The sequence below is a fragment of the Pistacia vera genome, unplaced genomic scaffold (genome assembly GCF_008641045.1).
Source record: "Pistacia vera cultivar Batoury unplaced genomic scaffold, PisVer_v2 Contig136, whole genome shotgun sequence".
NCBI lineage: Eukaryota > Viridiplantae > Streptophyta > Magnoliopsida > Sapindales > Anacardiaceae > Pistacia > Pistacia vera.
The window spans coordinates 52,020-69,992 of NW_022195423.1; the positions used below are offsets into that span (position 1 = coordinate 52,020).

The 17,973-nt window shown below is 34.1% G+C and overlaps 1 protein-coding gene across 1 annotated transcript; it reads right to left on the minus strand.

Annotated features, from left to right (window-relative positions):
* Positions 1-10,267: 10,267 nt before the first annotated feature.
* On the minus strand, positions 10,268-17,508 carry LOC116122605 (sugar transporter ERD6-like 8). Its single transcript, XM_031408437.1, has 30 exons — positions 17,444-17,508; positions 17,106-17,310; positions 16,945-17,007; positions 16,749-16,838; positions 16,603-16,662; positions 16,449-16,514; positions 16,281-16,346; positions 16,121-16,196; positions 15,769-15,833; positions 15,473-15,565; positions 15,280-15,360; positions 15,082-15,166; positions 14,922-14,984; positions 14,482-14,810; positions 13,371-13,559; positions 13,210-13,272; positions 13,014-13,103; positions 12,714-12,779; positions 12,546-12,611; positions 12,386-12,461; positions 12,034-12,098; positions 11,738-11,830; positions 11,545-11,625; positions 11,347-11,431; positions 11,143-11,249; positions 10,972-11,031; positions 10,838-10,891; positions 10,690-10,749; positions 10,501-10,615; positions 10,268-10,380 (listed from the first exon to the last, which is right to left on the minus strand). Exons 2-30 carry the CDS (start codon positions 17,283-17,285, stop codon positions 10,268-10,270), a joined length of 2,700 nt encoding a protein of 899 aa, XP_031264297.1. The 5' UTR covers positions 17,286-17,310; positions 17,444-17,508.
* Between the last annotated feature and the right edge of the window lie 465 nt (positions 17,509-17,973).

The following is a 17,973-nucleotide window of genomic DNA, read 5'->3' on the forward strand; positions in this document are numbered from 1 at the left end:
ACACATATGAGGCTTAATAACCTGAACATAGATGCTGCTATAGTACCAATCTTGCTCGGAAACCCTGTTGAAAATAATAAAATTAGAAGTGTAGTCATATTTATAATTTCCATAGTACTCCTTTTAATCTATCTTATGGAGAATTAAAATGATTCACATAGTTTACCAGCATCCTTGAAAATTGTGCTTGCATAGAACACAAAACCATAAGTCCCCCAAATCGTTGGAAAAAAATCAGGCCAACTCCAACCTGAAACAGTTTTAACACAATAATCAAATAAGGAATAAAGGGATTACCCGCTGCTGCAAGATTTGGATGAATGAATTATAAACTTACAACAAGTGTATAAAGAATTTCCGCTGGAACATGTTGAAAAATCCACCTTCTGACATCTGATTTAGATATTCTGTTATTCCTGCCAATTCAAGAACAAATTCCTGTCTCATTTCGGTATCTGAGCTGAGAGTTAATTTCAAAAATTTTATGAAAGGTTCTCTGAGTTGAGCTCAGAAAAAGTTACTCATGACATGTGAATTTTACTTGGATTTCAGCGGCTTTCGAACATCAGCATCCGGTCCCCTCAGGCGCTGAAGAGAATCTTCAAACCTTTCATTTTACCTACATTTGCCTGCAGACATAGCACTCATTTATGAAGTACATACATGGCACCTAAATTATGCCATTTGGCCTTAACAAGTGTCATTAACCGAAAACACATCTACATTGTTGAAATAATCCAAAACTTTTATAAACTAACAATAGATTTCCATACCATTTGCAGGCGATGTGAAACTAGCAGTATTACTAAAAATTTGGTGTTCTTTTCTTTTCAGCTAAATGATTATATCCAAATCAATTTGAGTAAGACTCACCAGCCATCTGGGGGACTCTGGAATGAAGAATAGGCAAGGAAGTTGTATTATTCCTGGAACAATTCCTGCAAGTAAAATCACGTACAAACTAATTTAGTTTTTGGAACAACCTAGGCATCATTGTATTAGAATCATACAAGAGCTTGTAGAAGTACCTATAGGCCAAGATTTGCCAGTTGACAGAGAACCGAAGAGAAAGGCCAAAGATTGGCCTAAACCCTAAACACTGCAAAATAGAATCATGAAACACTCGCAGACTTGACCTTCAACAAATATATAAAGAAGAAGAACCATTAATCAAAATTTTCTAAATGGGGACATTTATGTACCGGATTAGTGCAGTGAAAGCTCCTCTAACATGCTTAGGAGAAATTTCTGCAACATATATAGGAACCGGATGACAATAAATTGCAGTAAGACCATTATTAATTAATTTATCAAAGAAATATGTCAGATTTGAAATGGTATAGGAAGCTTGGAAAAAAAATTACGCAATAAGAAGTAGTCCATTCCATCCCAATATAAATCTTCCCAAGTCTACCATGTGTGCATCCTGTCAACAACATTAAAAATTCGTCATTTCAAACCACATTTATCTGTTAAAAAGCTCCAAGAACATCATGCATAGCATTACAAGGCCTTCAAAATGCTGCTCCAGGTAAAGAACTTTGGTGGGAAAGGAAAGATGAGAAACCTTAGCAAATATCATTAAAACCCAACCAGCTATGCAGATCAATTTGAAATTCCATTGCCTGTGTTACACACATCATATTATCACTGATAATAATGCAAAAAAACAATTTATAATCACCAAGGATCTGAAAACTTACCCACTCGACCAATGAAGTCGGCAATTCTCCCACTTATCACCGCTCCTAACATTGCTCCTATTGTCAATATTGAGCTAAAAACTGCATACTGAAAATGTACAAGCATAGTTAATCAGTAACTGTGAAATATTTTACAAAAAACTTGTACTTAAAACAAACTTTCATTAACCTTAACATCACAGTAACAGTTCAATTATGAATGGCATTGCCAACAGTCATCTCCAGTAACAAAGTTCAATTCATGTCATGGCCTTTGAGTTTGAGTTTATCGGTACACTCCATGACTTTATTTTGTGTTCACATAGTAAAATGTCACAAGTATTCTTTGTTGTTTACACTTCTTTTTCCATAGTAATGTACCGACACTACACTATTCATTCATATGGTGAGAACTAGAAATAAAAATGTCAAGTAACTGGACCATTCGGCCTTAACCTGGACCATTTCAACAAAACCAACCCTTTATACTCTGCTTAATATGTCAATTCAAATCAAGCAAAAATGGAGCCCATTGTGTTTTTTCTTCTCAATGTTAGGTAAATGTACAAACATAAGAGAAATCTCATCAAATAATTCACATGAATGGGACACAACATTATAATGCTATACTGTCAACTACAGTGGCCCATATAGGGAAAAAAGCTTCATTTTCAGCCATCACTTGTTTTTTTCTATCATTATTCATAAATAAAGAGGAGATAATTTAACAATGTTGAGGAAAGGGATGCATAAAGCAAAAGCATGTCAGCATCAAATAACAGTATCACAGTACCCGGATAAAATTTCCGAGGCCAAAAGAATTGCTTAGACTCAAAGTAAAAGATCTTGAATTATTTCTTTAAAAAAAAAAATAACTGACCTAAGAGTAAGAAACAAAGTAATGTTTTAAGAAAATCCCAAAAAAATATCATATATAATGTAATTGACTAGTAAGTAGTTGATTTATTTCAGTAATAAAGTACAATATTAATGCTATAAAATAAATTGATGTGTCATCTATCTCACCTGCTCCCAGCCTCCTAAACTAATATTATAAGGTTTTTATTAAGGAACTCCCGGTTCATTTAAAGAACTAGTAGTACGTAAAACTCTTTAAAAAAGGAAAAAAGAAAAGAATAACCGCATGAAGAAGATGAAATGAGTACTGAAACTCACCTGGGAAGTAGTCAGGCCAAGGTCTTCAATGATTCCAGACTCAGCCGGCGATGAATATCCGACCTGCAAATCAAATAAGTCATCTTCAATATGAAATAATCGTGTAATCAAAAGCAAGGAATAATGAATAAATTTTCAGTTTAATATGTATATATATATATATATATAAAATTAAAACTTACGGCATGTCCATAAACGTAGGAGCCAAGAACGGCAACCACGCTGCTGAAAATAAGCTTAACAGTGACAGGCCCTGATGGCTCATCTGGCAGAAGCGGTTCACTATGAAAGCTATGAATGGAGACTCCACTTTTCATAATAAATGAACTCGTTAGTAACCCTTCCGCCATGTTTGAATATCTGCAAGAGAGAAGAGCAGAGAAAGAAAAAAGAAAAGAGAGAGAAATCAAGGAGAGGTTTGAGAGTTAGTTCGTTGAGCTAAATTTTTCTCGCATATTATATATATATATATGCATAGGAATTGATGATGTAGAGCATTGACGACAAGGTTTAAGAAGGATCATGTGGTTTAATTAAGTTTAATAATTGTTGATTGGTCAAACTACACCAAACCAATTAAGTTCATGGTTTGGAAACAGTACTGAGAGACATGTGAATGTGATTCCAAGAATCGACTAATTTTATTAAATAATTTGAAAAGAATGGTGAAGTGGTGAAGTAGTGAAGTACCCACTTCTTCAATCTGAAATTTTCAGAAAATATTACTAGTACTGTGAGCAAGAAGACAAGATATACTACCAGCAGACGAACCTGCACTTGGGTCTTCGGAGTCGGAACACGAAAAGGACGAGCAATCAATAGATTCAAGTTGTTGCGTTCGGGACTGGAGTTTGGAAGTGGAACCTCTCTCTAGTTTTCCTCTTTATATTTTTTCATATACGCATCTTTTTACGTCTGGCATCCAACTAATTTAATGTAAGGTCAAGATTTGGGCAGCTTTCTATTTCTTTTTTCTATATCATCCTTTACAACACGTAACGGCTGCGTTTATTTCCTTTTTTTCAAAATACTCTACTCCTATCATGAAAAAAAATTTATAGGGCCCGTTTAGTTTGTTCTTTTTTATAAGGTTTTAGAAAGAGTATTGAATAATTGGATGGAATAATTATTACGAGGTAAAATTTAATAATTTATAAAAAAAACTCTTTAAGTTTGCTAATTTAACTAGACACCCCAATATATAAAAAATTTATAAAATGACAAAAACACTACCATCCACATATAGTGCCAAATTCTAGCCACCACCGCCGAAATCTAGTTGGGATCTGGCACTACGATGTAGATCAATTAGATCTAGTTGGTCATGCGTCGATCTGGTATTTTCTGGCTAGCAGCCAGATCTACCATAGATCTGGTCGGAAAAGGCCAGATCTAGCCGTCGACGGTCACAAAAAGCCATATCTGGCAATCAGCGATGGCCAAAGATATGGCCATCGTTGTCGGTCAACGAAGGCCGATCGGCGAATTACCAACCAGTTCCGGTTGTTTGTAAGCCATTTTGATAAATTCTGGCAACCACCGTCTCTGGCAACTATGGGTGGGTGTGGGTATTTTTGTTAATTTTTAAACCTTTTTTCTAGAGGTATTAATTAAATTAATAAACTTAAGGGGTCTGAAAGTAATTAAATAAAATATAATAGTATTTCCTAAATAATAAAACAAATGGTTATTTTGAGGATATGATCGAGAATAGGGTAGAAAATAAAGAACCAATTACCAAATTGGTTCTTTATTTTCTACCCTATTCTCGATCATATCCTCAAAATAATTGTTTGTTCCTATTCTCAAAATTATATATTATAATATTTAACTATTTAAATCCCCATGAGTTTATTAATTTAATTAAACTCCCAACAAAAATGTTTTATAAATTAACAAAAACGCCCCCACCCATCCACATTTGTCAGATTTCGGTAACCACCGTCGGAATGTGGCTAGAATCTAGCGTAATGACGCTCTACTAACTGAATCTGGTCAGTAGTGCATCGATATGACTTTTTCGACTAGATCCACAACCAAAGATAGCTAGAGCTGGCTATCAACAACCAGATCCAACCATAGATCTGACATTTGCTGATCAAATCGACTAATATATGGTCAACGATAACCATATCTTTGGCCATCGTTTATGGTCAGAGCTGGCCAGATTGTTGGTGGATCTAGTCGGAAAAGGTCATAGAGCATACGATCAGTCAAATCTGGCTGGTTGATAAACCAATATTTGTCCTAGTATTTTGTTATTTTTTTGTTGTTATTTGTTTCTTTTACCTTAAGAATATGTTACTTTGAAGTGGTTTTTACTGTTTTTAAGGTACATAAGCTTTTAGAATGCATTTGCAAGAAGTCATACAAAATGGATCAAGAATCAGAATAAAAAAGAGGAAGAAAAATGCTTAATGTAAGCCAACTATAACCACGTATTACTATTACAAGGTTGAAATGAATATATATATATATATATATATATATAATATATACTTAGTTCATTAATTTTTTCTTCCCTGTAGTTGTGAAAATGAAATGATTCTTGTTGTGATGCGACGAGAGGTGGATGAGAGTTGTCGAGATAGTTAGCTTTCATTTTAAAATGAAACATTCAAAGCTCACTGATCAGTTCTGTAAAATCAGAAGTGCTTGTTCCCAAAAAACAAAGATGGTCAATGGGAGCAGTCATTCACCAACCAAAAGTCAAAAGTTTCATAAGATGAAGTTTGCGTAGATTTGACAGCATGAAAATATCCGTTCAGATTCCCAAAGGGGTTTGCGACTTTTAATTGTAGTTGGTATCTAGGTTTACAACAACGGGCCAATCCTGTGGATTAATCAAATCAATATTATTGTTAATGTCATGTCTAATTATCCTTGGATCCAAATATTTGAGCCAATCATTACTTGATTTGATTAATAACAGATCTACTTCAATAGTGTATTTATTTATTTTATTAGAGTAACCACTTTTTCCCACGCAAGATTTGAACACTTTTTCTCTAAAAAAAAATTAATTTAAATATCAATTTTTCACCCAAGTTATATTTTATTATTATCTTAAACCAATTTAGAGACAAATATTTTATCTGTCATCAATCATCATCATTTGAACCTTTAGTCTCTTCTCTATAAAATATTTTTCACTCTACTATTTGATTCTCGTCGATGTGTCGATCATCGTAAAGTTAATGTTTTCTTTCTTAAAATGATTTTCGCTGATTCTGATAGTAAATATTCATTAATCACCACTATTCAATCCATCGACCTCCACTCTACAAAACCTCTCTTTTCCTGTCTCTTGAGAACTCGCTAAATGTCAACTAAGAAAGTAAAGTATATTTGGGTATTGGCGGAATAACTTTGAGTGGGAAAGTGGTATTTTAAAACTTGTTTTGTAGAAAAATGTCATTAAGGCAAACCTTGGTGAGGAAAAGTGGTTTCTATTATTTTTTTATTAATTTCACTTGAATTAAAATACTAATAATTAATAATTTGATGACATTAGGTATTGTACGTATGAGAAAAAATAATTAATTTGGTGTGGATCTCTTGTATAATTTATTAGATCGAGATTTGCACGCATTAACATTGAATTAATTTAGTCAATTTTTTCCACTTTGAAGAAATGGTAGCCAGCTAGATTTAATTAGATCTCATTTAATCCCACATGCCTTTTATTCTAAATAATTTCCAGCCATACATTTTCTGAACCAGCTATAATAAAATTAAAATAAATATTGTGGGTGAAGACTATTAGGTTTAGGTCACACACGTTTTCAGTTAGGTTTGAATGTTCATACAAAATACAAATCCACTAATCTTAAAGGTACCTTCCAAAATTGAGTGTATAACTCCTCAAAGTCCCAATTGATTTCGATGTATAATGAATCTCTCAAATAATTGAAAGCAAACAAATTTATTTATTTATTTATTTATTTTTATTGATTGGGGTATCTAAGTCATCTCAAATAATCTCGAGGTTCATTAGATACTATATAAATCTAATGTTCCAAGATAAAACACAAATACGATAAATAATCCTAAGATAGTTCAAACCTAAGAAGTTAATAAAGAGAACAAACCTTCTTGACCGTCTAATCAACCCTTTAGGATTACTATTTTGATGATCAAGGGTATCCAGATCAGCTTATAGATATCTCAATTAATCTCTCAAAACCCTAAAACTATAGACTAAACAAGAGTTTTAGTAGCAATCCCTGTTAATCAGTAGAGGTTACTACTTTTTCTTTCCTTTTTCTGTTTGTGTTTTCTTAGCTGAGAAGGAAAGAGGATTATGTAGTTAATGGTGTTTTGGCATGCAGCCATTATTGCAGCCAATTCAAGGAGGAAATCATGGGAACTGAATTAATTAAAGCTTTCAACCCTTTCGTCAAACTTGTGTGTGAAGAATAATATAAACTCAGGGGGATTTTAATTAATAAAATATATATTCTTGATTAACTCGATGAAGTTCTCGCTCTTCAATTGGACAAGTGTAAAACAAAAAGGAGGAGCAGGTCTCGTTTTAACGTTTTAATTAATTAAATTAAGTTTGGTTTCACATTGATTCCAGCAGCCTAATTAATTAATTAATCTATTTAATAATTAATAAATCAATCACATAAACGTGACATTCTCACTTTGCCTATTTATCAAAGGACCACAAAATAAATAAATAAAGAAATAAAAACAAAATTTTATTTTTAGTTGTATTAACACATCAACTCTATAAAAAGGTATGAAGATCTTTCATTTGATTCTTTTCTCATAAAAATCTCGAATATACAATATATGTATTTATTTTTTTTATATCTGTCAGATCCAGACATAGATAGGTTTTTAGAGGTATTTTCTGTTAACTGTTAATTTATGACAGATCTAGACACACGGTAGGTAGATTCTCAAAGGTATTGTTCACTTTAGGTAAAGGCCCTCTCGTCTTCTAACCAATGTGGGATTTTAACACCAACATATATCTCAACTCTCAAAGACAAGTTGATGCGAGTGAGTATGTCTCAACAAACTTTTTTTTTAAAAAATAAAAATAAAAAAGGAAATAAAATTAGGGTTTCTTCTAGGACAGCGGTTATGCCGACGAATAAGATGAAAATGAAAGTTGTGGCCAAGATCTGAAGAGATAAAAAAAAAAGGGATTTGGAAACAGGTTCATGGCTAAGAAAATAAACTGAATGTTGGATGCAAAATCAGAGCAAGGTCAATCAGAGACGAGACACATGACCTACTAGCTTAAAATATGGATCTATTCTATACAGAAAATCAGATTTATAATCTTAAATCTTCATTAAGAGTAATTAATTATCTTAATTAAGCACCATATGTCTCACATGAATCATGTTAAATTAATGTGTCTCACGTGAATCATGTTAAATTATTATTAATAATCGAGACAACTTTTAGCCTTACCCACCATTCAACATGTTTTGTTTTGAATTATTGGTATTGACCAAATGACCATGTGATGAGGTTTGACAAAGTATCAGTTAGGTCCAGTAAAATCAGAAAAAGCAAACTTTAATCCCTGTTATTAGTATTAGACCAATACTATTACATTCCATTAAATGATGCAAGGGCATTTTTGTCTTTTTATACAAACAACCTAATGATGTGGTAGGATTGAGTAAAGTGTTTTCTTGTTTTTCTTTTAGGTAATTGAAGTATCTAGACCCACATTGGTGTTTGTCTAATCCTTAGGGTCACGAAACACCCTGCATGCCTAATAAACCAAAGTAATTGCATAAATGTGATAGATACCTCTTCTATGGCTCGAACATAAGACTCCCTAAGTATAGCTAACCCTAGTGGTTAAATGGTCTGTCATCTGGTCACAGGATTAGGGTCACGAAACACCGTACAAGCCTAATAGATCAAGATAATTACATAAATGTGATATATACCTCTTCTGTGGCTCGAACATAAGACTCCCTGGGTATAACTAACCCTAGTGGCTAAAGGGTTTGTCATCTGGTCACAGGATTAGGGTCACGAAACATCTTATAAGCCTAATAGACCAAGGTAATTGCATAAATGTGATAGATACATTTCCTGTGGCTCGAACATAAGACTCCCTAGGTATAGCTAACCTTAGTAACTAAAGGGTTTGTCATCTGGTCACAAGATTAGGGTCACGAAACACCTTACAAGCCTAATAGATCAAGATAATTGCATAAATGTGATAGATACCTCTTCTGTGGCTCGAACATAAGACTCCTTGAGTATAGCTAATCCTAGTAGCTAAAGAGTTTGTCATCTGGTCACAATAAGAGAGGTTAGTATATTTAACTTTTATTTTATTATTTTCTTAATTTATCATTGAATTTTCAGAATTGTAGTTAAAAGTTTCATAAGTTGTTTGTATAAAAAAGACAAATTGCCCTTACATCATTTTATGGAATATAACAAACTTTGATTTCATGAAACCTCAGAGATGAAAATGGCTTTTTTTCTGATTTTGTTGGACCTAATTGGTTTCGTCGAACCTCAGGGACGAAAATGTCAATTAATTAACTTTAATCATTAAAGGTCCAAGCTGAGGTCCATTCAAAAGAAAAGTTGAAAGCGTAGGGAAGAAGCCATGAACCGATCCAGCTAACAAAATCGACAAGGCTTGAAGTTTCCAGGGGGATGTACTCATAGTGTTCATGATATGAAATATCTGAAATTTTAATCCCCTCGTGTTAGGAATGTTAAATTGGAAAATTAAGACGTTCACAACTAAATTTTTTTCAAAAAGAGTATAATGTAAACAGATGATTTAACCAACTTCTGGGTGGTTTTTTCAAAAAAAGTATAGTGTAAACAGACAATTTAACCAACTTCTGGGTGGTTTTTTCAAAAAAAGTATAGTGTAAACAGATGATTTAACCAACTCCTGGGTGGTTTTTTCAAAAAGAGTATAGTGTAAACCAATGATTTAACCAACTCCTAGATGGTTGAGTAGTTCGATAATAACTTTTAAGTGTATTATTCAAGAGTATCTAAGTTCGAGTCCTTCCTTGGTTACTAATAGGGGTTGTCACTGAAGCTCTTACTCGACTGATGATTCCAGAGTCTCAAGTAATTAGTTGAAGTATGCATAAGTTGGCCGGACACCTTCGATCATTGAAAAAAATATATAAATATATATAATCTTGTAAACACCAGAAAAGCCTATATAAAGCCTACTGGGCCTTATATGGGCTTTCTAGTTCAGTGGAATATGGTCTTTATGTGGGCTTAACAAATTTGAATTATATAATGTGTTACACTATTACAAAATCGTTTTAATATTTCTTGGACACCTTTGGTAGCTTAAAAATCATACTCAAATCTTGAAGATAAACATATATCTGATTAAACAAAAAAATTCACTTTTGTTCAAGAATGAACATTTATTGATACATTTATCTTATTGATGCTTGAATGTCTTCCAGAGTTCTGCCTTTTGTTTCAGGAACAAACTTGATGGTGAAAACCATTGACAGTACACAGAATCCAGCATAAAGGAAAAATACACCTGAGATATCACAATTCACAACACCAAGTGCATCATTAATAAAGTTTGATAACATTATTCGATCGATATTTGGGTTAAAAATGACGGTGTTTCGGGGAATAGCAAGAGAGGAGTACTTACCAAATGAACTCCATTCAAAAAGAAAGATGAAAGAGTAAGATATAGCCCAAGAACCAAGCCAGTTCACCAGTGTCACCAGGCTTCCAGCTGGTCCCTTTAGATTGAGAGGGAAAATCTGAAACGAAGCACTCGGAATTAGACTCAAAGTTAACCTGAAATTGTTAAGATTATGCGAAATCCTTGTGTTACCTCAGACATTATAACCCAAGGAATGGGCCCTGTACCAACCGAAAAGAAGGCTATGTAAACCTGAAGTTGCAACAGAGGAAACATGTTAATGCACCCAAGTAACTATAGAATAAGGGAATAAGAGGAAAAATTTTACAATTCAGCTTACCATTACACCAACCAATGCAAGAACTGGAGAAACTTCAGGAGCCATGCCATGTTCCTGATATAAAAATAAGAATTCAATGAGTTAGGAAATGGATAATCAGAGTACTATTCAATAAATGTGTGATTGATTGTTACCTTCAAAAGGAAGGAAGTTCCAATAGATAAACTGCCCACGAGTAGCCCGGCTACAGATATCTGAAGTGGAAGTTTCACAATAATGAGAGAATTTTCATTGTGTTTAGGCCATCAATCAATCTATCAATTAAACTAAAGTCTATGTGTAATGGTGGTCTCAACATTGCATACCATTAAAAGGGGTCTTCTGCCAGCTCGATCCATCAAGGTTGCACCGAATGCAGTGGCGAAAACCTGTAGACCGGAGTAGAGAATACTTCCAACACTAGGCGAGACTCCTGCTTTCAGGAATCGACTTGAAAACTTAAGCAGTACAATAATTTAACAATAAAGAAAAAGAAAAAAAAGTTAACTTCACAGATAATGTGAATTCACCTGCAGAGACAAATACTTGACCAGCATAGTATATTATTCCATTTATTCCAATTGCTTGCTGAAACACCATCAATCCAACTCCAATCTGATTGCAGTTGTTCAAGAGTGAGTGAATGGAAAAGAAAAAAAATATCTGACAGCATCAAATGAAATGTTAAATATAAGAAAATCAATTCGAAGAGTTCAAACGATGCTTACGAAGACAAAAGGGAAGTTCCTACTGTTAAACATGTCCAGTACTTTGACTTCTGGGAGTTGTCTAAGAACTGCTAAGGATTCCTGAAAAACATGAGAGTAACATTTAACTTATCCAATCTGCTGCAAGTACACAGATAGAATAAAACTAAAGCATAAATGGTAATAAATTGATAAATTGTAATGGATCATGTACTTGAATTTCAGTCCGTTCTCGAGAAATATCAACATCAGGTCCCCGAAGTGTCTTTAATGCAGCTTCAAATTTTTCCTTTTGACCAGCCATTGCCTGTGCCACAAGATTTAGTGTAAAATGTGCCTCAAAATTTAGGCTTAGGTTTTGACACAATCTATAGTTACATTAGATTTTGAAATGGTAGCCTAAAGTTCCTTCAATTCTAATCTTTTCAGAACTCCTATTAGTTTTGGAGCAAATACTTCAAGTTCCTGAAAAAATTCTACATACACAATCAAATTAAGTCAAAATCTTACCAGCCATCTAGGGGACTCTGGGATGAAGCTGAGTCCGATTATCATAATCACGCTTGGGATAAGACCTGCAAACAAACAGCAGTTCCATAAGCCTCTCGCAGAGTATCTGCTAATTAATCTTTTGGATAACCTTATAAACATTATATGAACTTGCATATATAACTATGAGGACTATTTATGTTATAATCAACCAAAAAGAGAATGACCATTCGACACGAGTAAGAATTTGCCTACAGTTACTGGAATGGAAGAGAATAATATGCATGATTGTCTAAGTATAGACAAAAGAAAAGCAGAAAATTTAAAGCATTGCATTATAATGATTCAGGTCAACCAGATAAAATGACCATACCAGTCAGAGCAAGAGTCCTCCATGATACAAATGCACCAACTGCGTATGCAAAAAGTATCCCCATTGTTATAAAGAGCTGCAGAGTAGGTAGCGTGTTAGCGAAAGTCTATATTACACAAGTTTTGCAGATCATATAATGAATTCAACCCAAATTTTGTACCTGATTTGCTGTTGCTAGTGCCCCCCTGAGGTTTTTAGGGGTGATCTCAGCAATGTAAACTGGCACCTATTTGTTTTCAAGTGAGCAGAAAAGTTGGCTATGAGTTCACATTCTGTGTATAATTTCTTGAATACCAAGATCAAAATTTATGAATACACAAAAGCATACCGTATAAGAAATAACCCCTATTCCACATCCTGTTAAAAATCTTCCAATATCTAGGTGTACAGAAGTCTATCACAAGAAACATTAAAGTGTTATATTTTAGTTCATATTAAATCATTTTAGAAACAATGATAGAAATTGTAGAAGTGATACTCACAAAACCTAAGTAGATTGCAATCCATCCTACTATGCATACAATAGATGATATCCTCATGGCCTGCAATGACAACAAAACCAGCAAAATTAGAGCACGCAATAGGCAAAGATTCAAGAGAGTAACAAGGTATCAGCCTCTGTTCCTACCCCTTTCCGGCCAAGCCAATCAGCAAATCGTCCGCTTGTGATTGCACCAACAACCGCACCAATAGTCAATATGGAGCCAAAGACTGAGTACTGCAAATGACAAAAAGTTTCCCATAATTACAGCTTGGAGAGAAGTCAGCATTGTACTTCAATCATTCATATGGCATAAAGATGAATTAACTAGTATCAAAGTTACCTCTGAATAAGTTTGATGGAGATCCTCCATAATGCCAAATTGGGCTGGTGAGGAATATCCCACCTGCAGAATCAGAAAGTTTCGTTTTTGAATCTCAATTTCGTCTAAAATCAAAGCCTAATGATAATTCACATTGTCTTGAAATTGATACAAACACTTACACATGACCCGAACTCGAATGCGCCACAAACTGCAATGAAGGTGCTGAAGAGAACCATAAACAAGCTACCCTTCTGAGGTGTGCTTTTAACTTCTGATTCTTTCCTTTTGTCTACCAATGGCTCTGTTAAATTACCATTGCCATTGCTACTTCCACTATCCGTATCTTTTCTACTGCCCATTTCTTCTGTCTATGTCAACACAACACTGCAAACAAACAAAAACAAAGAGATCAGTTTGAAGCATTATTATTCAAAAGAAATTCAGAATTCAAGAAGAATGTGCCCGTTAAAATACTCAACACCATGCATGCACTAACATATCACAAAAGAACAAGTACCCTTCTAATATGCTTGGCTGGTGAGAAACTCTAACAAGTCCAGGTTGAGTTTTGGACTAGAAAATCATTCAAAGTGGTTTAAATACTAAAGGGTGGATAATCATAATTGAATGGCATGAGGATAAAAAATCAATGCTCTAAGTTGGGCCACTGGAATAATTGTTTAAAATCTTTTAATGGGCAAATCGCTTATCTCCTCGCCGCTCTATCGCTAGATAAGAGGTGAGTCAGTGGCAACAAATATTACATGGATCTGAGTCAATGCCTATTTTTCAGGCCATTTTAATCTAATGAGCTTTTAATAGGTAAAAAAGTCTCTTCTGTGGTCGTATAATTAAGGAAAATTAGCACAAATAATGAGTGATTAAGAGTTACCGATTAAAGAAACAAAAAAGAATGGATTTTAACCACACATAATTTGCCAATTCATTATTTCGAAAAAGAAAATTTTAAGTGAAATATAAAAATTAAACAAGAGACTTACATGCTTCAACTCTTCAAGAAAGCTAGAATTTTAGTTTCTAGCTTGATTCTGTATGAAAAAATTGAATCCATGGCAGAGATTAATGTCAAATTTGTATGCTCTCTAAATTTTAACTCTGCAGAGGAAAATAATCTTTTGTTAACTAGGATTAGCTATCATAATTTCACATGAATTTTTATACCTTAACATATAATTAATTTCGGAATTAGAAAACTTCGGAATAAGATTAAACCCTTTTCAATACAAAGTTGAATTCAATACATATTCATTTAGTTTAATTTCTCTATACAAAGTTGACACTAATGAGTTCTCTATTAGAAGAAGGAGAAGAAGAATCAACGTATGCTCTAAGAACTGAAGAAACTGAAAAATTGGATTCTAATATTTTGACAAGTTGCTCCATTGTTAGCCTGGCGTGTAAAATTGGATGAGCACAAAGAACGGCTGTGAGGACATATTGTTCCATAATTTGAGGCAACCCCAGTTCAGGAATGTTGTCTTCAATAACATCCATTGTTCTACCTTCTTTAACTAGCCCCCATGCCCAATCTGTCAAAAGCAGAGTCTTTCCATCTTTAATTTCACATGCTTTTTTCCCACTCAAAAGTTCGAGCAACACTACTCATCAATCAATCTATCAATTAAACTAAAGTCTATGTGTAATGAAGATCTCAACATTGCATACCATTAAAAGGGGTCTTCTGCCAGCTCTATCCATCAAGGTTGCACCGAATGCAGTGGTGAAAACCTGTAGACCGGAGTAGAGAATACTTCCAACACTAGGCGAGACTCCTGCGTTCAGGAATCGACTTGAAAACTTAAGCAGTACAATAATTTAACAATAAAGAAAAAGAAAAAAAAGTTAACTTCACAGATAATGTGAATTCACCTGCAGAGACAAATACTTGACCAGCATAGTATATTATTCCATTTATTCCAATTGCTTGCTGAAACACCATCAATCCAACTCCAATCTGATTGCAGTTGTTCAAGAGTGAGTGAATGGAAAAGAAAAAAAATATCTGACAGCATCAAATGAAATGTTAAATATAAGAAAATCAATTCGAAGAGTTCAAACGATGCTTACGAAGACAAAAGGGAAGTTCCTACTGTTAAACATGTCCAGTACTTTGACTTCTGGGAGTTGTCTAAGAACTGCTAAGGATTCCTGAAAAACATGAGAGTAACATTTAACTTATCCAATCTGCTGCAAGTACACAGATAGAATAAAACTAAAGCATAAATGGTAATAAATTGATAAATTGTAATGGATCATGTACTTGAATTTCAGTCCGTTCTCGAGAAATATCAACATCAGGTCCCCGAAGTGTCTTTAATGCAGCTTCAAATTTTTCCTTTTGACCAGCCATTGCCTGTGCCACAAGATTTAGTGTAAAATGTGCCTCAAAATTTAGGCTTAGGTTTTGACACAATCTATAGTTACATTAGATTTTGAAATGGTAGCCTAAAGTTCCTTCAATTCTAATCTTTTCAGAACTCCTATTAGTTTTGGAGCAAATACTTCAAGTTCCTGAAAAAATTCTACATACACAATCAAATTAAGTCAAAATCTTACCAGCCATCTAGGGGACTCTGGGATGAAGCTGAGTCCGATTATCATAATCACGCTTGGGATAAGACCTGCAAACAAACAGCAGTTCCATAAGCCTCTCGCAGAGTATCTGCTAATTAATCTTTTGGATAACCTTATAAACATTATATGAACTTGCATATATAACTATGAGGACTATTTATGTTATAATCAACCAAAAAGAGAATGACCATTCGACACGAGTAAGAATTTGCCTACAGTTACTGGAATGGAAGAGAATAATATGCATGATTGTCTAAGTATAGACAAAAGAAAAGCAGAAAATTTAAAGCATTGCATTATAATGATTCAGGTCAACCAGATAAAATGACCATACCAGTCAGAGCAAGAGTCCTCCATGATACAAATGCACCAACTGCGTATGCAAAAAGTATCCCCATTGTTATAAAGAGCTGCAGAGTAGGTAGCGTGTTAGCGAAAGTCTATATTACACAAGTTTTGCAGATCATATAATGAATTCAACCCAAATTTTGTACCTGATTTGCTGTTGCTAGTGCCCCCCTGAGGTTTTTAGGGGTGATCTCAGCAATGTAAACTGGCACCTATTTGTTTTCAAGTGAGCAGAAAAGTTGGCTATGAGTTCACATTCTGTGTATAATTTCTTGAATACCAAGATCAAAATTTATGAATACACAAAAGCATACCGTATAAGAAATAACCCCTATTCCACATCCTGTTAAAAATCTTCCAATATCTAGGTGTACAGAAGTCTATCACAAGAAACATTAAAGTGTTATATTTTAGTTCATATTAAATCATTTTAGAAACAATGATAGAAATTGTAGAAGTGATACTCACAAAACCTAAGTAGATTGCAATCCATCCTACTATGCATACAATAGATGATATCCTCATGGCCTGCAATGACAACAAAACCAGCAAAATTAGAGCACGCAATAGGCAAAGATTCAAGAGAGTAACAAGGTATCAGCCTCTGTTCCTACCCCTTTCCGGCCAAGCCAATCAGCAAATCGTCCGCTTGTGATTGCACCAACAACCGCACCAATAGTCAATATGGAGCCAAAGACTGAGTACTGCAAATGACAAAAAGTTTCCCATAATTACAGCTTGGAGAGAAGTCAGCATTGTACTTCAATCATTCATATGGCATAAAGATGAATTAACTAGTATCAAAGTTACCTCTGAATAAGTTTGATGGAGATCCTCCATAATGCCAAATTGGGCTGGTGAGGAATATCCCACCTGCAGAATCAGAAAGTTTCGTTTTTGAATCTCAATTTCGTCTAAAATCAAAGCCTAATGATAATTCACATTGTCTTGAAATTGATACAAACACTTACACATGACCCGAACTCGAATGCGCCACAAACTGCAATGAAGGTGCTGAAGAGAACCATAAACAAGCTACCCTTCTGAGGTGTGCTTTTAACTTCTGATTCTTTCCTTTTGTCTACCAATGGCTCTGTTAAATTACCATTGCCATTGCTACTTCCACTATCCGTATCTTTTCTACTGCCCATTTCTTCTGTCTATGTCAACACAACACTGCAAACAAACAAAAACAAAGAGATCAGTTTGAAGCATTATTATTCAAAAGAAATTCAGAATTCAAGAAGAATGTGCCCGTTAAAATACTCAACACCATGCATGCACTAACATATCACAAAAGAACAAGTACCCTTCTAATATGCTTGGCTGGTGAGAAACTCTAACAAGTCCAGGTTGAGTTTTGGACTAGAAAATCATTCAAAGTGGTTTAAATACTAAAGGGTGGATAATCATAATTGAATGGCATGAGGATAAAAAATCAATGCTCTAAGTTGGGCCACTGGAATAATTGTTTAAAATCTTTTAATGGGCAAATCGCTTATCTCCTCGCCGCTCTATCGCTAGATAAGAGGTGAGTCAGTGGCAACAAATATTACATGGATCTGAGTCAATGCCTATTTTTCAGGCCATTTTAATCTAATGAGCTTTTAATAGGTAAAAAAGTCTCTTCTGTGGTCGTATAATTAAGGAAAATTAGCACAAATAATGAGTGATTAAGAGTTACCGATTAAAGAAACAAAAAAGAATGGATTTTAACCACACATAATTTGCCAATTCATTATTTCGAAAAAGAAAATTTTAAGTGAAATATAAAAATTAAACAAGAGACTTACATGCTTCAACTCTTCAAGAAAGCTAGAATTTTAGTTTCTAGCTTGA

What these genes read in the sequence shown, in the direction of transcription:
- LOC116122605 (XM_031408437.1), bottom strand. Translation starts at nt 17,285, where the DNA reads ATGGGCAGTAGAAAAGATACGGATAGTGGAAGTAGCAATGGCAATGGT. An exon ending in TAGGGGTTATTTCTTATACG is followed by an intron (nt 16,347 to 16,448) that starts GTATGCTTTTGT and finishes GAAAACAAATAG; the next exon opens with GTGCCAGTTTACATTGCTGA. An exon ending in TTTTGAATGGAGTTCATTTG is followed by an intron (nt 10,381 to 10,500) that starts GTAAGTACTCCT and finishes GTGATATCTCAG; the next exon opens with GTGTATTTTTCCTTTATGCT.